Genomic DNA, 25,601 nt, shown 5'->3' with positions numbered 1-25,601 from the left:
ACACTGCCTTTCCTCAATGAGAAATGCTGTCCTGCACGTAATAAACAGGGTAATGAGAAGAGCAATGCTGCAGCTACAGCCTGGTGTCATTCACCAGCTCATTGTCCTCCCCTGCAGAAATCGCTGCAGACTAGCATTAGAATTGCTGAAGTGGAAATAAAGCATGGGCTCTAGGTTCACATGCAGCAACAACACAGGCAGAGTCTGATGCGGTGTCTGGCCAGTGTCCTGCTTCAGGACACTGTGCTGCACCCCGGGAACAGGCAGAGAATTACCATGTAGTCGATCCTAACAGCCTCACAGAGACATTCTTCACATTTGGAGAAATCTTCCTTCAGCAAGTAAGTCTGGGCCAGCACTAGGTAATATGCACAGGAGGGACCTCCCTGAAGGCTCAGCAGCTCGTGGGCAAGTGCCATGTGAACAAACTGTAGAGAAATGGCACACCAGTGCGGTTAGGGGAGCAGGTAAACCACGGGCACCCCCAGAAGCACACAGCAGGAGGACTGACTCACACCTAATTTCACCTCCAGGATGGAGGCCTGTCACTAGCGGTGTTCCCCAGGGGTCTGTGCTGGGTCTAGTCCTGTTCAATATATTCATCAATGACCTGGAGGATGGGCTAGAGTGTAACCTCAGCAAGTTCGCTGATGACACCAAGTTGGGAGGAGTGGCTGCTACACCAGAAGGCTGTGCTGCCATCCAGAGAGACCTGGACAGGCTGGAGAGCTGGGCCCAGGGGAACCCGGTGAAATTCAACAAGAGCAAGTGCAAGGTCCTGCACCTGGGGAGGAACAACCCCAGGCACCAGCACAGGCTGGGGGCTGAACTACTGGAAAGCAGCTCTGTTGAGAAGGACCTGGGAGTGCTGGTGGGCAGCAAGCTGACCATGAGCCAGCACCGGGCCCTTGTGGCCAAGAAGGCCAACGGTATCCTGGGGTGCATAATGAGTGTGCCCAGCAGGTCAAGGGAGGTTATCCTCCCCCTCTACTCAGCCCTAGTGAGGTCGCATCTGGAGTACTGTGTCCAGTTCTGGGCTCCCCAGTTTAAGAAGGATGTGGAACTCCTTGAGCAAGTCCAGCAGAGAGCTACGAAGATGATCAGGAGCATCTGCCATATGAGGAAAGGCTGAGAGACTTGGGTTTGTTTAGCCTGGAGAAGAAAAGACTGAGGGGGATTTCATAAATAATTATAAATATTTAAAGGGTGGGTGTCAGGATGATGGGACTAGGCTCTTTTCATTCGTGCCCAATGACAGGACAAGGGGCAACGGGCACAAGCTGGAACACAGGAAGTTCCACCTCAATATGAGAAAAACCTTCTTTACTGTGAGGGTGACAGAGCAGTGGCACAGGCTGCCCAGAGAGGTTGTGGAGTCTCCTTCCCTGGAGACATTCAAACCCTGCATGGATGTTTTCCTGTGCCCCCTGCTCTAGGTGTGCCTGCTCAAGCAGGGGGGTTGGACAAGATGATCTCCAGAGGTCCCTTCCAACCCCTGCCACTCTGTGATTCTGTGAACAGAAAACAGGAGATTCCCCCCCCCCTTTGAATATTTACCTCCATTACTTCTAGTTCTGTTTTGCTTTAAGCAACTCCTTTTGCCATGTAAAATTAAGGCAGGCACATAATGTGGCAGTCAGAGAGATCCCACAGAGACAACTGTGGGACAGGGACATTCCACAGGTGACACAAAAATTACTCTGACATACACAAGTGTCTGAAACAAGAAAGGAGTACTGGCTCCTTGGAAGTGTCACAATAATGCATCTTATCTCCGAATGTACAGAGAGGAGCACATCTGCACGGTTTCTGACTTGGCTGTTCCCTCGGCAGCAAGCAGTGCTGAGCTGAGGCACCCCAAGAACCTCGCCTGCCTGAGATGGCTGCGTCACCAACCAGCATTTTGGTCTGAGTGCTCTGCCTGGCCACAGTTTTGCATCTCTGGGCAGTGGTGGTTTTGCTCCCTCTTGCACTCGCCATCTGGGGTGGTCCCAGCTTGTTCTCTGAGCCCGAGAAGGGGGCTTGCTGGAGCTTGCCACCAGATCTTTGGTAATAATCTAGGGAAGGAGACCAAACCTCCCTTCCCGCTCCTCCATTCCACATTGAGCTGACCTGGATGGCATTGACTTTCATCAGGAATTCCACTGCCTTCATGAAGATTGTGCAGGGAGGTAGGCTACGTCCTGAAACAGGGGATGGTGCTGCAAGAAAATGTGTTTCCATCAGTCTCAAAGTTGGGGTTTTGTTTCTGAAGCAAGAGCAGGGGCTGAGACCCTGGCAGGGACAGAGGAACCTCAGCAACATGGTGTAAAATCCAGAAAGCGGCAGAGGAGGCTGAAGCAGAGATTAACTCAGCATTTCTTTCTGAAGGGCTTAAGTTTTTGTAAAAGATGTGAAAAGAAACAATGCTTTTGACCCACTAATTTTCCTGTCCAAACTCAGGGGAAGAAAAGGTAGGAATTTATGGTTGAAGCTTGTTAACCACAGTGAGGCCCCTGCCTCCCCAGAGCAACCCAGCGGGGCCTGAAGCACCCAGAACTGCCATTTCTTTGCCACCCATTGGAGAGTGCAGCTCAAGAGGAGGCAGATCACACAACACATGACCAGAGGAGATCCGTAGGGACAGTTTAAGAGCTGATGTCTCAGGAGGGAGACATGCGAGCAGCTGGGTTCAGTGACATGTAGGGAGAGAGCTGCATTCACCCACTGGCTGGCCATCCTGAGATGTGCTGCTCTGAAAATTGGGATGAACCTGCTTTTCCGGGAGATTCCCCAGCTAGGGAGAGAGAGAGCAAGCTTGATGTTTTGCCTTGCCATCAGGATGGCCACAGCTCAGTGCTCTGAAGTTACTCCCCTCCCCACGGATCTCATGAGGCCATCTCCCAGCACTGGGACACACCAGGCCCCCGTCCCCTAACCTTTTGGGGCTGTGTCCAGTGCAGTAGTCTCTTCCCTGGGTGCCGCGCAGGCCAAGGCAGGCTCTGCTGCCTCTGGCACTTTGTCAGCTGAGCCATCTGGAACCCTCTCTGGAATGAAACCCCAACAACCATTAGATGCAAACAAAGAGTTTGCCATAAACTGCCCAGTTTGGAGCGTGCTTCCGCAGAAATGGGGAAGAGAGAAAATATAAAAGATCAGATTTTCAGAACTGGGAAGAAATTTCTTTGCAGTCAGCAATACCTGTGTCTGGGGTTTTGAGTACAAGATTACAAGGTGAAGCTAGAAACAGGTATAAATAAGACAATATCCTTTAGCTCATAATCATAAGGGGCAAAAAAAGGCATAGGACATGTGGCTTGGCTCTCTGAGGCACTTTGCATGAAGTGGTGATAATGTTAAAAATAAAGCCAGCCGACATTTCCAGCAGCCCGGCCAGATATCTGGGACTTGGGACAGAAAGTCTTGGCTCATGGTAAGGCTGGATTCAGCAAGGCTCCAAAGGAAGCCTTTGGTTCAGGGTCACCACCAAGCAGCTGGTTTGCTCTTTGAATTGGTGAGGCAGTGCTTTCCAAGCTGTGTTGGGAGGTCACGGCCACAGCTTTCATGAAGGCTAAACCTGGATGACCCTAATGTACAACTGCCACAGAGGCAGTTCTGCCCTCCCAAAGCCTCAAAAAGTATGCTCGCTTCCTCCAGCTGCCCTGGCCACTGCCCACACATCGGTATGTTGGTGGCACTGGGCAGGGGCAGAAAAATAAATGCAAAGAATTGTCCCTCTGCTGGGTTGCAGGTAACACAAGGCATTGGCTGTGCTGCTTCCAGAAAGCTTTATCATTTAAAGCAGCATGCTTGCAGCTGTTGTCTCTTGCTGGCACAGTTTGTAGTCAGCCTATTCTAGCTCACAGTCCACATTATCTTCCTTTACAACTTTGTATTTCTCCTCTGAGAAATCCTTAGAAATTTCTCCTCTCCTTCCACTGTTCACCACCTCCCACACTGTTCCAAGCCCCCTCCTTGCCAGTGCTAGGGCACCTCCTGGTTGTGACCATCGTTACCTGGCAAGCACTCTTCTGGGCCTGGGTTGGGAGACCTCACACATGCAGCAGAAATGTGCTTTTTCCCTTCTTCTCGCTCAGCAGCGTCAGAGATGCTCCTCTCCTTGGCGAGCTGTGCTTGCAGTAGCTTCTTAGCCTCACGGAAGGCCATTTCTGCCTGAATATTATTATTCTGCAGCTCATAAAACAAACCTATGTGAGACAGAAAGAGCAGCATAAGCAGAGATCTGACCCTTAGCAATATCCTTCCCCTAGCCCTCAGATTAGAGCAGGGAGAAGAGGAGCAGGAGCAGAAGCAATGCTTGGCGCTACAGGAACACCTTGAGCACATAGGCTGGCTTGCTTTTGTACCTGAAAGTGTCCAGGCTATGATGCTGGATGGCTCCAAGCAACAGGCATCCTCAAAGAAAATCTCTGCCTCTTCATAGTGCTGCAGTATGACAGCCACAACCCCACAGAGCAGCAGGCTGGGGACAGGGCCAGACAGGTTAGCCTTGCAGGCCCTGGGCAGTGGTGTGGGGGACACCCCCCACCCTCCCACCCACCCACTGGGAGCACGCAGCACCTTTGGATGTGATGGGGGTCCAGAGAAAGAGCCTGTTGGAAGCACTCCTGGGCTTTGGTTGTTTCCTCAAGGAGGAGGCAGAATGCCCCATAGTCCAGCCAGTACTGGATGTTGCTCTGGTCCTGAGCCACCCTCTAGACACAAGAGATCATTACTGGAGCAAGGACTGCTGCAACCACACTCAGCACACACAGCAGACTGGGGAGACATCTCTGGAGTGACCATGGTTTTTCCTCTGGCCACCCCAGCCCAGTTTAGCAACAATCAAACCCTTGTCTATCACGTACTAGGGTTTCCCTTAACTGGGATATGATGGCCTTCCTGGAAGCCTCCTTCACCTAACACATGTCCTCCAGCTTCATCTGACCTCCTCCTAGCCTCCTGTTAGAGGGCCCAGTGTCCCCAGTGCTGACCCAGCATGCCTTTTGGACCAGCTCATCCCATTTCCCCTGGCCTGGAGGCTGAAGTCCTCAGTGACCTGGCCAGCCTTTATCTCACAACCTCCAGAGAGCAGCATCTCCCTAGAAAATCCCTCACATGTTCAGCCTGAGTATCCTGGTCACATTCACCTCCTTCCTCCCTACACAACAGTCAGGGCTGGCTGAGCTGTCAGCGACACGGAGCCCACACTGCCGTGCTGGCTGCCAGCTCAGACACACGGGAGATGGGCAGGAAAGAACAGCAGCTCCTTTACCTGCTGGTGGTAGAGAGATGCCAGCTTGTAGTCCTTGTTGACTTCAGCTTCGCGAGCAAAGAGCCAGAGCTGCTCCTTAATCGTGTGGGACAGAGGGGCAGGGGAAGCAGCTTCCTCAGACAGTAGCTGGTAAGAAGTGAGACACAGCATTAGCTCCAGGAGGGTAAGAATGGTTCATGTGATCTCAGTACAGCAGCAGCCTCCAGTCTGACAGTGAGCTGAGTACAGCCTGGCATGGCTGGGGCTGCACAGGTCAGAAAGGCAGGCTGTCCTGGCTGCTGCTTGTGGTGGGACACACTCCTGTCATTCACAGGTACCTCTGCCACACAGGGATGGGGCAATATCCATTATTTGCAGTTGTGACAAGTAACAGTATCCCCTAGGTCAACACCATTTCAAACTTCCCCTGTGGTGTCACTGGTGACCCCAGCTCATGCTGGAAGGTCTGTGCTCTGGCGGGGTGAGTGGCAGATGGCACAGACCCAGCCACCCTTGCCACAAGCCAGCTACAGCAGCTTTTACTAGTGGCATCTCGCACATATCCCATCATCAGGATTTCGTAGCAGTAGGATACAGATGCACCAGATCTTGCCTCTGAGTGTGCCTTGGGGCCCGCGTGTGATAACTGCAGTAAAGGAAAGCACAAGCCTGCTTCCACCTTGAAGGCAAAAGTGTCCCCACCTTCACTAGATGTGGTGTCAAGCCCTGGATCCATAGTGAAGCTGTGTCCCAAGTCCCCCATCCCAGCTGACTGGACCCATGTTAGGGTTTCTCCCTACCTGGTTCAGGGCAATATGCATCTGGTCCACGAGGTACACATAGAGCTCACTGAGAAACGCCTGGAACTCCTCCTGGGTCTCAAATGCTGTGGTCTTCAAGTATTTCTCCCTCACAATCTTCACTACAGTGTACTGTGGAGTCATGCAACTGTTGGACAAGGCAGGTCCCCACCTGCACCCCCTCCAGCTCCACAAGTGTAATAATCTGGAGCCAGAATATGCTGAAGCTCCAACTTAGTTCTGAGGAAGAAATCCAGCCCAGCACCAATAAAGAAAAAAAAGCAAGCAGGGGTGAATTCCTTTCCCACCTCCCAGCCCATGCTCCCCCTGACATGCCAGTGCCCCTTTAGGGACAACATGTGGGAGGGAGGGTCCCCTCAGCACAGCAAGGGAGTCTCCAGGCAGCTGAGAGAGGGGAACCCCGTCTTCCTGCCAGCAAAGTAGCTCAGTGCCTGTGCCGTTAGAGGAAAAAACATGTCCTTCCCCTGCTCACTGCAACAGCCCTGAGTGGCAGGAAGGGATTCTGGAGCAACACATCACCCTAAATTACCACTATGGAGCAGCAGTTCCTCATTGAGAAACTGCCAGGACAAAACAAGTAGGGAAGGGAAAAGCATGATGGACTCTACCTTTAGCTGTTCCTTAAAAGCAAAATATTTCCCAGAGCTATTGAGCTCAAAGTTGAGCTGACGCTTCTGTTCCTCCAGGGTTTGGTGGTCTATCACTCCCTGGTCAGACAGCCGCTTCCCAAAGAGCTCGTGGTATTCACTTAGGATGGCAACAGCAATGCTTGTGACACAGTTGTGATAATCTTCCATGGCCTAGGAAATAAATAAATAATCAAACTTCACAAGTCACTTGTGCCATCAACCTTGAAAAATATTTTATTTGCCAGAGCCCACGCCTCCCATAAATTCCACCTGACCCAAGTCTCAATTAGTCTGTCACACATCCTTTCCTGTCCACACCTTGGGGCTGCAAAAATATCTACATGTAAATACAAAAGAGCTCCTTCATAATTAGATATTGCTCCTGCTATATTTTTCAGTCAGAACCTAGTATTTCAGTCACTGTTGTCTTTTCTATAGTGGTATAATTGGCTGTAAGTAAAATATATCGACTCTGCTCTGGTGAGACCCCCCTCCTGCAGCACTGCATCCAGCTCTGGGGTCCTCAGCACAGGAAGGACATGGACCTGTTGGAGCAGGTCCAGGGGAGGCCACAAAAATGATCAGAGGGTGGAACACCTCTGCTGTGAGGGCAGGGTGAGAGAGTTGGGGTTGTTCAGCCTGGAGAAGGGAAGGCTGCGGGGAGACCTTATTGTGGCCTTCCAGTGCTTAAAGAGGGGTTACAAGAAAGGTGGGGACAGACTTTTTAGTATGGCCTGTAGCAATAGAAGAAGGGGTGATGGTTTTAAACTAAAAGAGGGCAGATTCAGCCTAGATTTAAGAGAGGTGGTAGATGCCCCATCCCAGGAAACTTTCAAGGTCAGGTTGGATGGGGCTCTGAGCAACCTGATCTAGTTGAAGATGTCCCTGCTCACTGCAGGAGGGTTGGACTAGATGGCCTTTAAAGGTCCCTTCCAACCCAAAGCATTCAATGATCCTATATCATTTTCTGGATGAGCAAATGAGCTATTATATAGCTCATTATGGGCTCATTTGCCCATAAACCCATGGGCCAGCCCTCTTCAGTGGCAGAAGCTCTCGTGTGCTGCAATAATCAAAACGTATCACTCTCTGCACTCCAGACAGTCCAGCACAAATCAATTCTGCAGCAGCACAGGGGTCAGTTATTGAAGTCCTGCTTCTTCCCTCACAGCTGCTTTGAGTTTACCAGAGGCCAGAGGCCACCTGAGGACATTCTCCTTCGACGGCTGCTCTGTACCCACAGAAGATGAGCCAGTGCTCTCAGACCATTTCCTGAAGATATCACACACACAAAAATCCTCAAAAAATCTGGGTGACCCAAGAGCGATCAGGGCTGATTCTTTTCACATTTGTCTGGGTCCAATAAAGCACATGGGCTATCTGAGACACTAAACTGTTGGGTCTGCCCAGGGTAAACATAAGGTTCTGGTAACCTCCTTCCCCAGCATTCTGTTTCCTTCCAAACATCCCCACACTGCTGCCTTCCCTGCCTTTGCTACATCTCTCCCCTTCATATAGGCTGCAAACTAGTGACGCAGCCCAGGAATGATTTCCCAAGGCATTGTACTGTGAAGATAACACATCCATAAGTTTGTTTTTTTTCCTGTGTATTTCCCTTCAAACCTCATCTACATGTTGCTGCAGGGCTGAGATTGAGAATGAAGATTCTCCTGTGTGAGAGGGATGAGGGCAGGATGAGGTGTCAGAGTGATGTCAAGGCCACAGGCTCTTGCACGTACCTTCTTGGCTCCTGCAGTCTGGCGAGGCAGCGGAGGGCGAGGAGGAATCATCTGCTTGACCCTGCCAATGAGAGGACAGAAGACATCAGCCAGACACACTGCCAGCAACACTGGCTTGTCTTGGGCGCAGGCAGCCTGTAGTGCAAGGGCTCCAGCCTGTCATCATATCCTTGAGACAGCTCACAGGGACCTGGGGAGAAGGGAAACTGAAGTCTCAGACCAAGAAGGAACAGTAAAGACCAGGCCATTTGATGCTAGTAGCTCATCATAATATCTTGGGGCAACTAGCTGCTGCCTCACTCCCTGCTGCTGATTACACTCCATGGAGAATAAATAAGATTTATTTAGTTGTTATTTTCACTGGGTTTGACTGATCCATCACACAAAAACTATCGTAGAAGATCAGCCCAGAAGCTAAGGTTAATATTTGTTACTAGCAATCAAAAGCACTGTCCTAGAGAAGCAGATCTCCTTATCAAGCTGCTATTCCTTTAACTCACAATCTCCTGTGTCTGCTGGAACAGCTGTAGGAAAGGTATCAACCTGAGGACAGCTCTGAAGAATTTTATTAATGTAATCCCCAGGTTTACAGGAACTGTAACTGGTTCCTGACAGCCCACAGTGCAGCTGTGGCACCTCACCCTTGGCCATGCACTGGCTCCTAAACACCATACCACCCCTGTTTGTACCACTACTAGGGTTACAATGACCTTTCAAATATGGATAAAAAACTGTTAAGATTACCATCAATTTTATTAAGATTTTAGTAAAATCCTTGGTGTCAAACCAGCCTACATTCACTAGGATTTTTATCAAGATTTCCTGCTTATTGGTACCAAAGCACACTTAGAACAAAATCCAGCCCTTCAAGCAGAGGTGTCACATCCCTGTGGTGGCTCCTACCCAATTAGCAAAGCAAATTGCTTATTCCCCACCAAATATAAACCACTCCTGTAACTGTTCTGCCAGCTTACAGACCCCTGACCAGCTGCTGCCTTCTTCAGGTCCCGAGCCCTGGCCACTTATCCCACACAAAACCCTCTGTGCTGTGCAGTCAAGTGCCATGGCCCTGAGCGGTCCCCTTGCTCTGCAGAGACCTGTCACCCCTCCTTGGGAAGCCACAAAGCCTGAACAAGTGAGTAGTGCAGCTCCCACACTCACAGTCCCACCCTCAGAACAGCACACACCACTGACATGTTACCTCCGCCAGTGGTACAGACGAAAACCAAACTGCTTTACTTTCAGATGAGAAAAAAACCAACAACCTGGGGAAAGCAAGTGAGTGATGAGGGCCAGGCAGAGGCTGACAGAGAATTTTGGATGGAGCTCAAGAAAGAGGGCTATGGTTTTCTACTAAGATATGTATTCAAAGATCCTTCCAGAAAAAGATCCACTGTTGATCTCATCTGCTAGGACACACGCATGCAGCATCAGCTGGAGACCCCCAAAACAGGACCCTTCCTAGGACTCAGGAGGGCTGAATTTTCAGGCCTGACATCTGCAGCTGCACATGGCAGGTGAATGAGGAGGAAATACACTGAATTCACACAAGTTGCAGTAGAGTAGGAATAGTATAAAAAGGGCAAGGAGAAGGACTATGGTAAGGGGGGGTTCACCTTCCTCAACTTCTTCTTCCTAGAAGACTGCAGAGAGGAGACAACAGACATACTTTCCCTTCAGAGAACGACTGCTGCTCTTATTTCTGTTGGAGAGAGGCATACCACCTCTGCATGTTATACTTTATTCATTTGCTGCATTTTCTCTTTTTTAGTCAATAAATTATACATGCTAGGCCTTTCCTAGACTATAACACAGCAGAGATACCACTGGACAGGAAGCAACTGCCTCAAATCAAAACAGACAGGGAAAGACTCGAAGCAGCTAAGAGAGAGCAGCTCTACAGCGATACAATGTGAAAACTAATGTAAGAGCTGCAGAACGGATAGAAGATGGTGAAAACCTTCTGAAAAGGGAAAAAAAATTAGAGAATGCTATGCTGAAGTCACAGCAGCGCTATTCAGGGCAGTCCATGCTGGTGGCCAGTTCTGACCAAGCAGCTGATCATCATGTGCAAGAGGTAAGCCCACGGGAATTAAAGGGAAACAAAGCCCAGATGGGAACGCAGACACTATTGTGCTGCTCTGGTGTCTCTCTCCTTGAGAGGAACGGCAGGGAGATGGCAGCTCGGATGAACATGAGTGTTTTCCCAACACACCAGATGCCATCTCTTAAGCAGTCTGGCCAATCCTCCCCCTTGATTCCAGTGGGCTTTGGCTCAGGCCCTCAGCTGGTCTTTGCAGAGAACTCCAAGGGGGTGGCTCGCTGTACAGCCCTGTTTCTATCCTGCAGAAATGAGATTCCCAGAGTTACAGCATATCTTTACACACCGACTGGTGAGCTCCTCTCGCAATCGCTTTGGTACCAAGGCCTTGTCCAACTTTATCTCCATCACCAGGAACATTCCGGCTTCAATGTATTGCTGTGAAGATAAACATGGCTCTCTCAATGTCGTGCTGTCTATAGCCATTACTGGCATGATGAAAGACTGAGCATATAGCTACAGATCTTCAGCAAAACCTCTTCAAACAGCAGAGATATAGCTTGTTTTATAACCTGCCCTCAGAATGATTTACAGCAGCAAAATTCAGCTCAAGAAACCAGTCTAGGAGAAGGACAAAGCCCAGATAATCAATCTGCTTGCAGAATGAATATGTATTCTAGATGTTTTGAGGAATAAGCCAAAATATAAAAGAACACTTCTGAATAAATGCCTGATTATTTACATCCCAATGCTTCTAGCCCAATGCTAGACTGTCCTCCAGCTGGACGTCACAGGAAGAACTCCAGGACAGCATCTATGTAAAACATCCTTTGTCTAACTCACTTGAAGAACTTAATTGCATGAAAGGTGTGAGACATTGGTGCAGGGATGTTCTAGCAGCCCTTCCTTCTTTTTGGAGATACTTAGTTACCTGTCTGTCAAGGCTGAGGTATGTGACATTTTCAGCTTCTGCAGTGGCATCTGACAACTGGATTTTGGGCGCATTGGACATCTATTGACGAAAAAGACAAGATGTCTCTTGTTTCAGATTGAATAAACCTCACACCTTTGCAAATTCAGGATGTGAGTGGTACATTTGCTCAGGCAGCCTGTACCAAAATTTCAGGATAATGAGCATCTCTCAGTTGGCTGATGCAACACAGCATCAGTCCCTGGTTTCTGCATGCCCCAACTACCGCTGATGTGGAAATGAAGCAACCGTGTTGCAGCATGCCTCTCTAAACCTTACCCTTCTGTTGGAATCCTTATCTTTGGTGATTTTCTCTTTGTCTTCCTTCTGAGTCTTGCTGGGAACAGCTCTGGAAAGGGGAGTAGTGATTCCTGGTGTACATGGCCTTTCCTTAGTCAGACTGAGCTGCGACCTGAGATCCCGGAAAACACTGTGCTGAATTCTAGTCTGAAAAAAAGAGGGAACAGAGGGAATCAAGGGACAAACTAGGCTTCCCCACCCCTTTGCCTTAACCTCTCACATTGCAAAACATGTTGTCAGGGTCCTAAATGCATTAAGGAGCTCCACAACCACAACCGCCCCCCCAGGAGTTTAGCTGCTGGTACTCAAGGCCAGCTCTGATACCTTGTAGCTGCATAGCCTCATCTTAGACTGCTATGAAAAGAGCTGCCTGAGAAAGCCTCAGTGGTGTCTCTCTGACTTCTCTCAAGAGCTGTATTTTCACGGAGGTGCTGGCCCTTGATTCTTGCTTGAGCTATGTGGTAGATTTGCTGGAGCCCAGCCCTGTACTGCCCCAGTCCTGACCCGCTGGCCTGAATTCCTGGCTTGATGCTGGACCTGCCTCATGGCTATGGTCTTGTCTGGTGATGTGGACTGTTAGATGAATCTCGCTATCCTCACTAGGTCTGCTCTGCAATTTTTTGGGTGCCCCCACCTACTCTGCAGTGACTCTCAGCTCCTGGCTCACCTTCAGGTGTGGAGCAGCTTCCCTGACACATGACAGTGAATTGCAAGGTTTTTCAGATTGTCTATTTACACACTGCTTGACCCCCTAGACAGGTCGTTCCCTCCCAGTCATCACTGTTATATGGGCTAGCAAGAACTGAGGGGATGCTGGGGAAAGGATGGAGCAGCTTGGTCTAGACCAAGGCCAAGGAGCAACCCGAAGCATCCACAAAACCAGAGAATGAGAATGACAAAAAGAACGTGTCACTTCACTTGCAATAGATAAATGCTACAGGACAAGGAGTACCACACAGCAAAGAGGCCATTAAACACGGCTGCAAAGCAGAGACCAGCAAACAGCTGGGTCCCTAGCCCTGCTCTGCAACAGCCAGTGGCAGCATGGAGGCAGCGAGAAGGGCTGTAATTCACTTGGCTCCTGTGGCCTGGACAGCAGTGCTACAGGGCTGTGAGCAGAAAAACCAGTCTGTGCTCCTTGTCCTGAAACAAACTCAGGTCTGTTCTGAGAGTACTGTGGGAAAATGGAGATGTAACGGTCACTCTTAGTAACAGAGAGGGGAGAAACGCAAAGACAAATAAACCTCCATGAGCTACAGCTGGAAAAGCTCCAGTGACAGCTTTTTTGGTCGTTGCCTGGGATAACATTGTTTAGAGTCACTGTTTGCTCTTCTCAGCAATGCAGTTCATTTGTTCATGTTCCAGACAGGGGAGAGGAGCGTTCTTACAGCACTCCCTGCTCAGCTGCTGGCACAGAAGGAAGTGGAGTGAGATTCAGAGCCTCTCCCAGCCCCCAAACCTGTTCCCACATGCCCACAAATCCCCTGCCTTTGAGAAGTCTGCACCTAAAAGCTTGTCTTGTTTTTCTCCATCGCCAGAAAGGCAGTGAAGTTTCAGAGCTAGCCTGTGAGTACCATGCCACCTGTGCTGCCTGCTCCCAAACCCCACGCTGCCTGCTCCCAAACACCGTGCTGCGCAACCACAGCTGCAAAGCTGGAGCAGAGGCTGGCTCTCTGGCCTGCTCTCACCTTCTCAAACACCTCACTGTCTTGGTAGGCGAAGACACGAAATGCGCCTCGGATCTGCTTCACGCCGGGGCAAAGCAAAGGCACCATGTTGACATATGCCACACCATGGAAGAAAATCTGCTTGTCCTCATCTCCCTGGAAACACAGAACAAGGGACTGAGATACTGAACGGACTGTTATTCTCTGTAAGGAAACAAGGTCACTGATCCCATTAAGAAGAGGCCACACAGCAAATGGATGCACCTGACGAGCCAGTAGCGCTCTGTCGCTGGCATGCAGCTGAGACAACCAGGACAAAAACACTGGAGTCATTTGATATGTAGAATATAAATTTTATCCCAATCCCTGCAGGGCAGCTTTTCTCTCTGATGCCCACAACATGCCGTTCCTCAGAATGGTCTTTTTGAGATACAGCTGCAAAATTACCAACCATGTGGTTGGAAATCCAAGCCACCCTACCAGAGCTGGGCATCTCAGGTTTGACAGAAATCAGGTAGCTAGGAGGTCTGAGAGACTGGGCTAGCAGCAGACTGGTGAGAGTGAGGGAGAAGGATCTCCATCAAAGCTGCAAAATTCTGACATGTATGAGTCCGGAAAGAGATTCATACCAAATTGTATGACTTTCCCTGGAACAGATTAGAAGCTCTCACACAATCAGCCACCAGAAATGGAATGATTAGCTAAGGAGCGGTTTCTTGGTTAAACCACCCCATTTATGTGCAAAAACATAACTTATTTAAACTCCAAGAAAGAAGGCATAAATTTCTTCAAGATGCTCCAAAAACCCATTGGCCGAAGACAAGCTCAGTGAATTACCTCAATTCTCGAAAAGCACCCTCTCCCTGACTCCTTTCCACCGAGCTACCACAGACTGGCAGTGAGGGCTCTGTGTGCTACAAGGGAAAAATATTATCCTTTGTCCACTTAACAGCACTATAAGGCTGATTAATCCCTTTACAAAGCCTCTAGCTCTCTGACTCGCTTTGGCTGGTTCAGTGCTGGTTTTGGTATTACAAAGGCATTGAAAAGAAAATGCTCGATAATGCAGTGCTGCTCCACAAGCCAGAACAATATATCCCTCCTCACTTTTACCTTGTCAGCTTTGCTAGTTTTCCCTTTGCTGGGTGAGGCCACAGACATCCCGCAGACCTCCACAGGCCAGTACTGGCACTCTGCAATGCGCTTCTGCAGGCTGAACACAAAGGAGGGCATTGAGAAGATGCAGAAACCAAGCTGGAGAGCCACACTGCCCTCCTTTCTGCCCCAGCAGCCCCGAAGCATCCCCCCTTGGGTTTGCTTCAACCCACCCCCACAGCAAGCACCCTCAGGCCACTAGAACATGAGTGCCTAGGGGCAGGTTTGGTACATTTTCTTCTCCATCCGTTGCTGCGTGCATTTATGGCACAATCAGCTATAAAACAATTGTAAGAGTGACACACTAGGTCTTCTCTCTCCCTTGGTTACTTCAGAAATGAAACAAATAAGAAGGAACATGACTAACTGGTATAAATCCTGAACTGCACAGAGCAAGGGGACCCTGCACTCCCATTCAATGTGCCTGCTAACTCTGAAACCAGCAGGCAGGCTGATGGAAACGTAAGTGGGAAAAAAAAAACATTAAAAATCAAATCAGACAGAAGGGAGTATTTCCACACGAGGAGTAATTTGGCTGTGAAATTCACAGCCATGGTGCCGCTGAGGCCAAGAATATAACAGGATTCAAAGAGAAATGGGATACTTATCATGATCTTGAGCATATCTGAAGCTGCTAAAGGTAATGTTTACCCAGTCAAAAAAAACAAATGGAGTGCCCACATGGAGTGAAAGGATTTTAGTGTATTGGGCATTCAGCAAAACTTAATTAGCAGTTCAGAGGAGAGCTGTGTGGGCCACCCTACTCCATGTCTGCTCACCATAACTCTGTTGCCCCTCCCTTCACACTGCAGAAGGGACAGTCACCAGCTCCAGTTGCTGGCAGCAGGAGCAAACATTTACAGCCTGGAGGCAGCAACTCCAGCCAGTTCATCTTCTCCCACTATAGCAGAACTAAGCTGCTGCCAGGAATTAAAAGCAGTTAGCTGCTCCCTTGCTTGTGTGAACACTGTTGGCCAACAGACAGCCATAGGAGCCACAGAAGGTGAGGCAGAGCCACGGTTTGACCACATAAAAGGTCTGAGGGCACCTGCGTGTTGCTGCTCTCTGCCTTAGGTCACTCAGCTAAGTTCTGGAGTGGTTTCTCCCCACCGCTCCATGCTGGAAGGGAGGTTCTCAGGTCCCTTACACGACTACTGCAGCAGGATCCAGGTAACAACGTCTTTCCATGTCCCATACGATTCTCTTCGTGCTTTCTGCTTGGATCCTAAATTCCCTGTCCTGTAATAATCAGTGTATGGTCAGAGCCAGGACAGCAATCTCCACAGCCTACATCATCCCCAAATCAACGCCAAAAATGTTCCCTGGGAGAGAATGCGAGTCAGACAGAGGTGTGCAACTCACCATACCCAGGCCATCCTAGCAGAGTGAATAAGCAGACACCACAGCCCATTAGTATTTAGAGCCTGGCTCACAAGGTGATCATACAACTCCCAGCCCCGCAGCTCAGGAGTAGGTGGCTTCCTGGGGACCAGACCTACGACATGCACCCCAAAGAACTCTCCTGCTGTCCCAGGAGAACCATCTCCATGACTGGACACTGTGCAAGAGGACTGACTGCCCACCTTCCTCCCATAACAAGTCTCTGCAAGTCTTTGTCAGTCCCTTTGGTGAGACCTGCTGGTCCTCTTCTAGCCATGATACTGCCAGTCCTTCCTCACCTCTCTTTTGTTGAGCTCTCCATCCTCATCCTCATAGGGACCACCAACAATGAAGGAGTTGGGTATGCTCATAGCACCAGGGGCCATGAAGTTAGCAAGGGGCCATATTTTGGGTCGGGGTAATGGCTCTTTTTCACCAGCAAGCTTCAGGATGCCATTCTTGAAGAGCAAGGGGAATTCATTCTAGAGAGACATGAAAATAAAAGGACTTGCATTTCCAACATGAGCCAGAGCAAGTGCCAGCTGCTCTGAGCTGGGTCTAACAAAGCAGAGCAGCAGTGCAGGGGCCTGGCTTAGAAAACACACTCCACCACACTCACACAAAGAATGGAAAAAAAACCCTGCTAGTTTCAATCCCAATCTTGCTTTGTTTGTGTTAAAAACACGTCATGCCACAGAAACCCTGAGCACTTGCAAAAACCGCTGCTGTTGCAAAAGCACAGGAGCTATACACGCCACGGGCCTGGACACTTGTTCCACTGTGCATAGTGTGGGAGAACAATCCACTCTGTAACAGCCAAAACCCCTCTTACCATTCCTGGACTAATGCTCACCTCCCCAACTGCTGGTACTTGCAAGCAAGCCATGTAGTTTTGCAGGGGTCCGGTGGGAGCAAATGCTTCGGGGACAGAATAAGCTGCCTCCAGTGTGACACTCAGGAGGTTACCATTTGAAAGCTCCATTGCAGAAAGCAGGGGCTCTTTGGTGCACACTGTCACTTCAAGGCCACCCTGTGAGGCAAGGATAAAGTAGAGTCAGTAACTAGACAATTATAACTCTCCTGCTCTTGAGGGAGAAGCAAGCAGAAACCCAAGGCCAGAATGTATAACATTATCTTATTCCTCACCTCAAATGTAAGAGAAAACAGACCAGCACAGGAAAGGAATTGCATGATCAATTTGTCTGAATTGTGATATTTGTTTGTTTAAATTGAGTTTGAGATACAGCATATGCCCCAAGGGTCTCATAAAACGAGCCAGGGAGAAAGAGTCAGGGTCTCATAAAACAAGCCACAGAGAAAGAACATCAGGGATGGAAAATAATGATTTTCCCCTGCTAATTCAGAGCATGCCAAGCTAGGGCCCCATTTTGACTCTGTCCTATCTCCATACGCTGTGTGCAGTCTTTAATTACCTGTCCCACTCCGGGATGGATGCTGTGCAATGAAAAACCAGCTGGTCAGCATTTACTATCTCTCCTCCCTGATGGGCATCTCCCTGCCTTGCTTACTGTTTAACACCTCTTAAATACCAAAAAGTTAATGCGATATCCACCCCTCCAATTCACTCACAGTGCTAACCGCAGGCAGACTCAGGAGCAAAATTAGACACATTTTCCAAGTCTTATACTTCATTCCCTGCTTTATTCACCGGGTACTTTTCAACTGGCTGAACCTTGCAGGAAAGGCAGTCAGAGCTTGTACAATAATGGACTCTCAGACATTTTATCCACAGAAGGGAAGACTAGTAAAGCTGGGCAGGTAATACTGCCTTTGCCTTTCTCTGGTTTTTCAGCACTATGCTTTCCATCTTGAATATTTTTTCCAGAGCAATTTGGTAGCTGAACACATTAACATTTCCTTGCATGACCTCACCTATCATAGGCAACTAAGGACAGACGTCAATGGGAGTAGGGAAGGCCTCCGAGCTTGTAACGTATAGGGCCATAACATATCTGCAACGAGCTAGGCAGCTGAGTCATGCTCGCCTTCACATTAAAAAGTGGCAGAGAGACGAATGAGTGAAGGAACAGTTCCAAATTCCACATACCTTGGCCTCTGGCTGAAGGCTCTCTAATGGAGAGATAGGCACTGCATACAAAGGAGCCGAGACCTTAAATGAACATTGTCCTGAAACAGGAATGAGAACAGCATAAAGTGAGACCCTCTGCAGAGAAATCATGGCCTAACTCCTAACACTGAGCTACTGATGTCACCCGCTCTTCCCCCAGACCCAGCTTTCTACTGACACTACGAAGTGCATTTTGTCAAAAGGAGGTAAGTTATAGTCAGGGGTCCATAAGCACAGATCGAAAAGTGCCAGAGAGTAAGAAGTGGTTACAGAGGCTGTGGAGGTCAGTGTTGTACCTTGCAGCAGAGGTAGAAGGTCCACCACAGCTTGGCCAAGAGGCACAGTCTTCTCCTTTTGTCTCTTCTCCTTTTGCAACACTTCTATCACTGTCACTAGAGAGATAAAAAGAGAGGAGCTGGCAGAGTTTCTCAGATGGCTTCAGATGAGCAGTTCAGGGGCTGCAAAGGGTCTGTGCCAGCTCTGGCACACAATTCTACTTTATCTCCCGAGGCTGACAAAAGCAGTGAAGCCAAGGAGCAGAGGCCAACATGAAAGGGGATTCTTCCAGCTGGCAGAGATGGGAATAGAAGTGCTGAGACCCTCCCACCACTGCTGCTGAAGTGCTATTCTTGACCGAGTGACTCCTGTGGCAGGCAGGCAGAGCGGAGCAGCTGACAGCACCCACCTCCAAGGAGGGAGATTCAGTGTCAGGTACTTACAGAGCACAGGCTTTTGTGCAATGTCATCCAGAGAGTTGGGCCCATCGGGGCTGCACTCAAAGCTGGTCAAGAAATTATAGTTTGCTGTCCCGTTTGGCAAGACATCAGCTTTGGAAGAGTCTCCCAAGAGTGCTCCGTTGTACTCCACACGCACCAAAGTAACTGACACGTCACTTTTGATAGTTTTCTGTCAAACAAACAGCACATTAAGCAGTTGGCTCTGCAGCAACAGGCCCAGGATCAAATTTGCCTCTGGCAGGCAGCTCAGTTCAGCGCCCAGGACTGGGTTCACTGGTGGGAGTCTTTGCCTGTTCCCCTACAGGAGTGGGGAAGAGGGGCAGAGCTCAGCCATGCTGAGACCTCACCCTTCCCTGTCATTAGGAAAGTTCTTGCTCCACCATGCTGTGATGCCCCAAGGATTATCAAGAGGTGTGGCAGGGGAGATGGAGAGGTCCAGGCTTCACCCCAGGAAAGGCAATGAAAGACACATCTAAAGGAAATCCCAAAATACCCCATTGATATTTCTGTGCTTCCAGGAAGCCTGAGACTTTTGCCATCTCCTAAGAAAGTAGCTCCTGAGCTATGTGGCTGACTTCACAGGACACTTTTGTATATCGTGTGGCTGCAGAATGCCCTGAAATCAAAGAAGGGCTCCAGCAAGGTCTTTGGGGAGCTCTGCAATTTGTTGTTACACCACCTTCATCCCACTTGCTTTAAGCAGAGATTCAAATTTTTAAATGTCTCCGCAGATGGGCTTAAACATGGGTGAACAGGGATGGTAAGAGCACAGCACATGGCAGCGGGATCTGTGTGCCCGGGCAGCCCTGGCCAAGTGGGCAGCACCAGGCACCTCCACAGTAGCACAAGAAGTGCTGAGACAGGCAGTTATCAAAGAGCATCACTGCAGGAGGAACACGGTTTACTTCTCTGTCCAGGGAAGTGTGGCTGCTGCCCTGAACACAAGGACCGTTGTACCCAAACTCAGATTTTCTTTAGTCCCGAGCCACAGGGATGCCTAACCGCCACAGACCTCCCCCTCAGCTCTCTCTGCCCATGCCACTGGAGTAATTAGTTCCATGTTGGCTCTTGCACAAAAAGACATTTCATTCAGTTGTTTTTAATTTTCAGTCCTTCTGTCTCCTTGAGCATATATTCTATAAATGGCTAAACAGAAGAATCCAATTAACCTTTCTCTGTACCATTAATTATCCCAGACTCCTCTCTCACCCTTCTCTACAACACCTCTAATTAAACAGATTCCACGCTTCTCATAGCTGGAATTTTTTTCATATTGTTGTTCTTACTATTGCACTTTCGTAACCCTGCCATAGCCTTTTCTACCATAGCCTTTTCTAAGCTGGAGCAATCAGAACCACAAAGCGATATTGCAGATGCAATCAGTCCACTGGTTTATTATTTTCAGCATTGTTTTCCCTGCTCTTACCGTATACTTCTCGCCTAAGATGCTGATTGCTGAATCTGTTGGTTTGAGAGGTGCTGAAACACTACAACATAAAAACCTAAAAAAAGACCCAGGCAGGTGTTTCTGGTTTGCTTTTTTTTTTTTTTTTTTTTTTTTTTTGCCTGCTGCTATGGCAGAAGCAGGGATTTGCATTTTTCTGCTTGCAGCAATAACTGCATTTCTTCTCCGCATTCCCTCCTAAATGCCAGTTCTTCTAGAGACTTTAAGGACGGCTGGGTGTATCACACAGCACATGGAAAACACAGTAGTCGTGGTTTGATCGGAACCAGCTCATAGACTTGCCCTGTAACTGCACTGGAAACATTGCCTTTATAAAACTAAAGCCACCCTATCGGTTTCAATACAAGTTAAATCACTGTAGGTAGGATGAAAATCTGGCTTTATATCTAAGGTTGCATCTTTTTAGAGGCATTTGTCTCGCTGATACACATTTTCACTGTGTTTTGTTTAGAAAGGCTGCCATTTACATACAGTTAGGCAGAGAAAGCAGAGAGGTGCATTTCAACACAGCATCTCTGGACTGCTGCTGAGGAGGTACATCCCCCAATCTACGTGAATCACAAGCCTTTACTCTGCGCGAACAAGCCCTTGGTGAGGAGGAGGAAGCCACAGCGTGGCATCTATGAGCCTCCGATGTTCCCACCACCTATAGCCTTATCACCTCACATCTGGTCTCGCCTGGGATCACAGCACACAGAATCACTCTGGCTTCCTTTATTAAACCAGCAGAAGCATTGTCAGAAGAACTTTACCAGGTCCTGCGCCTTCAGTACCGTGATCTGTACTGGTTTTGTTGGTGTCAGTTGCAGCTCGCTAGGAAGAGCTGCAGCAGCGGGCAGGGCAGAGGAATCCTCTCCAGCAGATAGCCCTGCAGGGACCTCCATGGCTTTGCGGGAAAAAGAAGGAGGAAAGGAATATGAACCTGCTCTGTTCCTCTCCCAAAAACATCTGCAGGACGCAGCAGCCGTGGCTGCTAGCGTTATTTGGGGCTTGGCTGTCGAAACAGCATTGAAAGCACAGGACTTTGTCAGTGATGAAACTCTGTGAGGAGCAGGGAGAGGACAGGGAGAGATGTAACGTGACAATTTAGCCCAGCTACAGCTTTCAGCCCTTCCGTGCACAGGGGAAGGGCTCAGTGTGACAGGCTGGTCTCTGCAGGGCTCTCCCCAGGGCAGGAGACAGCCCTGGGGCTCCCTGTTGATTCATTGTTAGCTTAAATGGTGGCCCAAGGCCTGCAGCTGCCAGCCCATCCCCGCAGGGCTCCCACGCACGCCCGGGGGACCTGGCTCCATCCATCACCACAGGTTTGTCTGAAGCACCTTGGTCCCGGTGGGCATGAAACCCCCCCTGGAGTCATGGCTGGGCCAAGGACACCCCTGTGACCCCACCGGTGCCTCCAGCTCCCCCAGCCAGGGGGTGCCAGCGCCCGCCCCGAGGCTGGCAGCCCCCTCAGCATGGCCTCCTGCGGGGCCCGGGGGACCCTCAGGCCTCAGGGTGCAGCCTGCAACCCCTCGCCCCTCACCGTCCCCCGGGGGTGCGGGGCGGCAGGAGCCAGGTCCGGCCGCGGCAGGACGCGAACCGCGGTCTTACCTGCCTCAGGGGCGGGGTTCGCGTCGCGTAACCATGGCGACGGCGCTGCTCCCGCGAGGTCCCACAGCTCTGCACCACGTGTTCGGGGGGGGGCGTGTCCGTGTAGCCCCCGCCGCGGCCGCCATGATGGGTGTGGGCAGTCCTTCCCAGGCCCCCGTGGGGTGGGGGTTCCCCCCGCCCCCCCCCCCGGCCGGACTGGGGTGGTGCTGCAGGGGCGCCATGTCCTCCCTGCAGCCTGGTGTGCCCCTGGGGAGCCCAGCTGCTGCCCAGTCCCGCTCCTGGCCGCTCTGCCCCTCCTGGCGGAGGCTGCGGTGCCCACCCAGCTGCTCACCAGCACCCCACTGAGGGCGCTGGGGAATAAGGGGGGTCCCCGCAGACTGGGCCAGGGCAGGGGTCTCATAGTGCGGGGCTGGCAGGCCCCTTGGGGATGGAAGGGAGAGGGATGAGGGCCTTGGGGTGGGGGTCAGCAACCGCTGCCTGCCCCAGGGTGTAAGGGCGGGGTGCAGCTCCAGGGTGAAGGTGTTCTGGGGAACCCCACCACTGCTGCCAGCTTTCGGGGAGGGTGCTGGACCCCCAGAGGGGGTTGGCCCGTTCCCTGGGAGGGGATGACCAGAATAGCTCTGCTATCCGATTCCTGCCAGAAGGGCCGTAGCCACTCTCCTCTGCTGCTATCTTCTCGGGGCTGACATTTGAGCCCAGCCCTCCCTCCCCAGGACGTGCGCCGGGGCCACCCGGCACCACCAGCTCCTCCGTCCTCCCACCGGCACGGCTGGGGACGAGCGGCAGGATGGCAGGCGGGAGGCAGCGCCGGGGCAGCGGGCGGCGCGGGGGACCTCGACAGCACCCGGGGACCCATGAGCCATCCCCCTTGTCCACACCCCTCTCTCCCACAGCTGCCACAGCTGCCATGGCCCAGAGAAACAGAGGTGCTGCCCCCAAAACCAGCCACCCCAAAAAGCCTGTGGAGGAACCAGCAGCAAAGGGCCCTGACGTGGACTCGCTGGGCTTCCAGGCCATGGACCGCAACGTGCCGGGGCTGTCCCACGTCATCCTCCAGAAGCTCAACATGAAGAGCTACGAGGACTACAAGTGAGTGAGCACCCATGGGTGCTGCCACAGGGGTGCGTCTCCCCCTGCCCGCAGCCAGAGCATCCCGCGTGTCCCCGAAGCCAGAGGATCCCCCTGACTCATCCCATCCCCCTGGCTCAGCCCGCAGGTGGGGTGCTGTGACGGGGCTCCTGGGTGCTCTTGGCTGGAGCTTAAATCCTGGCAGCCTTGGAGGGAGGCCGTCAGCCTCGCTGGGGCAGCAGGGCAGCATGGGCTGGATACTGCTCACCCCCCCGACGTCTCCAGGTCTGCTATGGACGGGAGGAAGAGTGGCAGCGATTTTGGCATCCGGACTTACTTCGACATGTTCCAGAAGATGGAGGACACCTTCAAGTTTTGCGCTGAGTGCAAGAAGCTCCCTGATGCCCTCCCTGACCCCAAAAGCCTCCGGCGATGCAAGAGGTATGGTGGAATGGGGGGGTGGTCTCCTGGCAAGGGGCTTAATCCATCCCCTTAGTTCCAGCCCAGAGGCTGAGTGCAGCCGGGGGTGTCTGGTCCCGATGCCCACCTCCAGCTGCAGGGCACCCCTGAAACAGCAACGCAGCCCTGGGAGGTGGTGGCAGGGAGCCAGGCTCAGCAGGCCGGATCCTGCCCCCCCAAGCCTGCAGCTGGGCACGCTGCCCCTCTCCCCAGGTGCCAGAACGTGTACTACTGCGGCTTGGCGTGCCAGCGTGCCAACTGGCCGCTGCACAAGAAGTTCTGCAAGAAGCTGAAGCTAGTGGCCCTGGATCGGCTGGTGGAGTGGCTCATCTTCACAGGTGGGGAAGGGGACGCTGCTCCCACCCTGTGTGTCCCTCCCCACAAGCCTGCTTGACCCCCCATCCTGGGCTGCACTGGACCCATGATGTGGGGTCACTCCTCCTGGTTCCAGCCCCTGCCAGCTGGGTCCAGTATCCCCGCAGCTTGGGTGGGATGGGCAGCCTGGGCTGTGGGGCCTCTGTGACCCCCAACACTTCTCTTTACGCCCCCCAGGAGACATCCCCTTCCCCACAGAGACCTGGACAAAACCCACCCGGGATGTGAAGGGCTGGGAGGACTGGTTCTCCATGCAGGGGCAGCTGGAGGAGAAGCTGGGCACTATCCTGGCTGGGCGGTACATGACCCTCCTCTGGGCCAATGCGGGGAAGCCTCGGCCGGAGGATGAGGAGCTGCGTGAATCCGTCCGGCGGTTGGTCACTGACTTCCACTCGCGGCCGCTCACCATTGGCTTGGGGCTGCGGCTTTTCGGTATTGACCCCCTCGCCAAGCCCCTCACTGTGCACGTGGTGGGGGCATCCCATGTTGAGACCCTCAACGCCCGGCTGACGGACTACGACGAGCTGACGCGGATGTTCCCGGGGCACTGGGGCATGGAGGTGGTGATGGTGGGGGTGGATGTGGTGGATGGACCCATCATGAGGCCACCCCTGGCTGTGCCAGCACCCCAGGGAAGGGTCTATCTCAGCAGCTACAAGGGGCTGTACCACGACTTCTGGGAAAGCCATGTGGAGACCAAGCTGGCCACCCGCCCTGATCTGGTGGTGGGCTTTCACCCAGGTGAGTGCCTATGCTGTGGAGGGGCCTAGACCCTCATCAGCCCCACTGCCTGGAGCAGGATGTCCCCAGCAGGGTGCAGGGCAAATCTCAAGCGCCCTGGCACCGGTGTGTGCTCAGGATGTGCCCAGGCCTTGCCGTGGCCATGCACCAAGCTGCAATGAGCCACCCCGTGCAGCCAGGGTGACCCCCTGGGGCTCAGCTGCCTCATCCCCCTCCCAGGCACTCAGTGTCCTGCCTGTGTCACCCACCTGACCCAAAGGGGGTCCTTGCCTTCAGGTCTTGGTGCAGTGGCTCAGCCTAGGACCCAGAGCCAGTGGTGCCCCCCATGCTGGTGGGGACATGGGACCCACCTTGCTAAGGGCAGCCAAGCCCCACTGCCAATGTCATCACACACCATGGGGGTCTCCAGCACAGAATGGGTGCTGCTAGAGCTGGATTTCCCTGGGGCTGGGATGAGATGGGAAGGAGGTGGGACCCTCACCACTGTGTCCCTGTAGGTTTCCATGCCTGCCCGGACCTGCTGGCAGGCTGGCTGCCCACACTGCTGCTGCTGCGGGACTACCGCCTGCCTGTCCTCTTCACCGTCTACAGGTGAGTGTGGTGCCGCTCCCCTCAGTGTGCCAGCACAGCTGGCCAGTAACAGGGCCATCCTCCCCCTTTCCTGGCAGCGAGCAGGAGCTGAAGTCCTCCCTGCAGATCCTGGTGGAGCTCGAGACACACATCATTGGCTATGCTGCCAACCCCTTTGCCTCGCTCCGGCCTGAGCAAGTCTACTCCAGCCCCAACAAGGCACCAGTCTACTGCAGCTCCTACTACATTACCCTGCTGGGGCCGGCAGCATCAGCTGTGCCGGGTGCTGAGGAGCTGGAAGACAGCGAGGGCTGGCAGGGAGGGGAGCCCAGTGCCACCAGTGCAGCTGGGGACATCGTCCCAGGGCTGGGCTGACCTCCCCCTACAGCCAGTGTCGTCCTGCCTGCCCTGCCAACCCGACCCTCAGCCCCCCACTGCCCCATCCCAGAACCCTATCTCCCATCCCAGGATCACAGAATCACAGAGTGGCAGGGGTTGGAAGGGACCTCTAGAGATCATCTTGTCCAAGCCCCCCTGCTTGAGCAGGGACACAGGACTGTGTCCAGGCAGGT

The 25,601-nt window shown here is 51.9% G+C and overlaps 2 protein-coding genes across 2 annotated transcripts; one reads left to right on the top strand and one right to left on the bottom strand.

Annotated features, from left to right (window-relative positions):
- Window positions 1-312: 312 nt before the first annotated feature.
- Window positions 313-21,989, bottom strand: CFAP70 (cilia and flagella associated protein 70). The gene is made up of 21 exons (XM_064462143.1): window positions 21,817-21,989; window positions 20,979-21,112; window positions 18,744-18,930; window positions 18,321-18,416; window positions 18,004-18,083; window positions 16,789-16,965; window positions 16,235-16,417; window positions 15,703-15,794; window positions 14,514-14,613; window positions 13,422-13,556; window positions 11,713-11,880; window positions 11,395-11,475; window positions 10,810-10,901; window positions 8,423-8,483; window positions 6,663-6,854; window positions 6,034-6,165; window positions 5,255-5,380; window positions 4,561-4,694; window positions 4,347-4,462; window positions 3,996-4,187; window positions 313-428 (listed from the first exon to the last, which is right to left on the bottom strand). Exons 2-21 carry the CDS (start codon window positions 21,108-21,110, stop codon window positions 313-315), a joined length of 2,592 nt encoding a protein of 863 aa, XP_064318213.1. The 5' UTR covers window positions 21,111-21,112; window positions 21,817-21,989.
- On the top strand, window positions 21,938-25,539 carry MSS51 (MSS51 mitochondrial translational activator). The gene is made up of 7 exons (XM_064462147.1): window positions 21,938-22,054; window positions 22,710-22,905; window positions 23,170-23,325; window positions 23,557-23,681; window positions 23,896-24,459; window positions 24,957-25,050; window positions 25,128-25,539. Exons 1-7 carry the CDS (start codon window positions 21,940-21,942, stop codon window positions 25,402-25,404), a joined length of 1,527 nt encoding a protein of 508 aa, XP_064318217.1. The 5' UTR covers window positions 21,938-21,939; the 3' UTR covers window positions 25,405-25,539.
- Window positions 25,540-25,601: the final 62 nt, after the last annotated feature.

The sequence above is a fragment of the Phalacrocorax carbo genome, chromosome 10 (assembly GCF_963921805.1).
Source record: "Phalacrocorax carbo chromosome 10, bPhaCar2.1, whole genome shotgun sequence".
In the NCBI taxonomy this organism is placed as follows: Eukaryota; Metazoa; Chordata; class Aves; order Suliformes; family Phalacrocoracidae; genus Phalacrocorax; species Phalacrocorax carbo.
The sequence above is the reverse complement of the archived record's forward strand: the minus strand, read 5'-3'. Positions and strand labels throughout refer to the sequence as shown.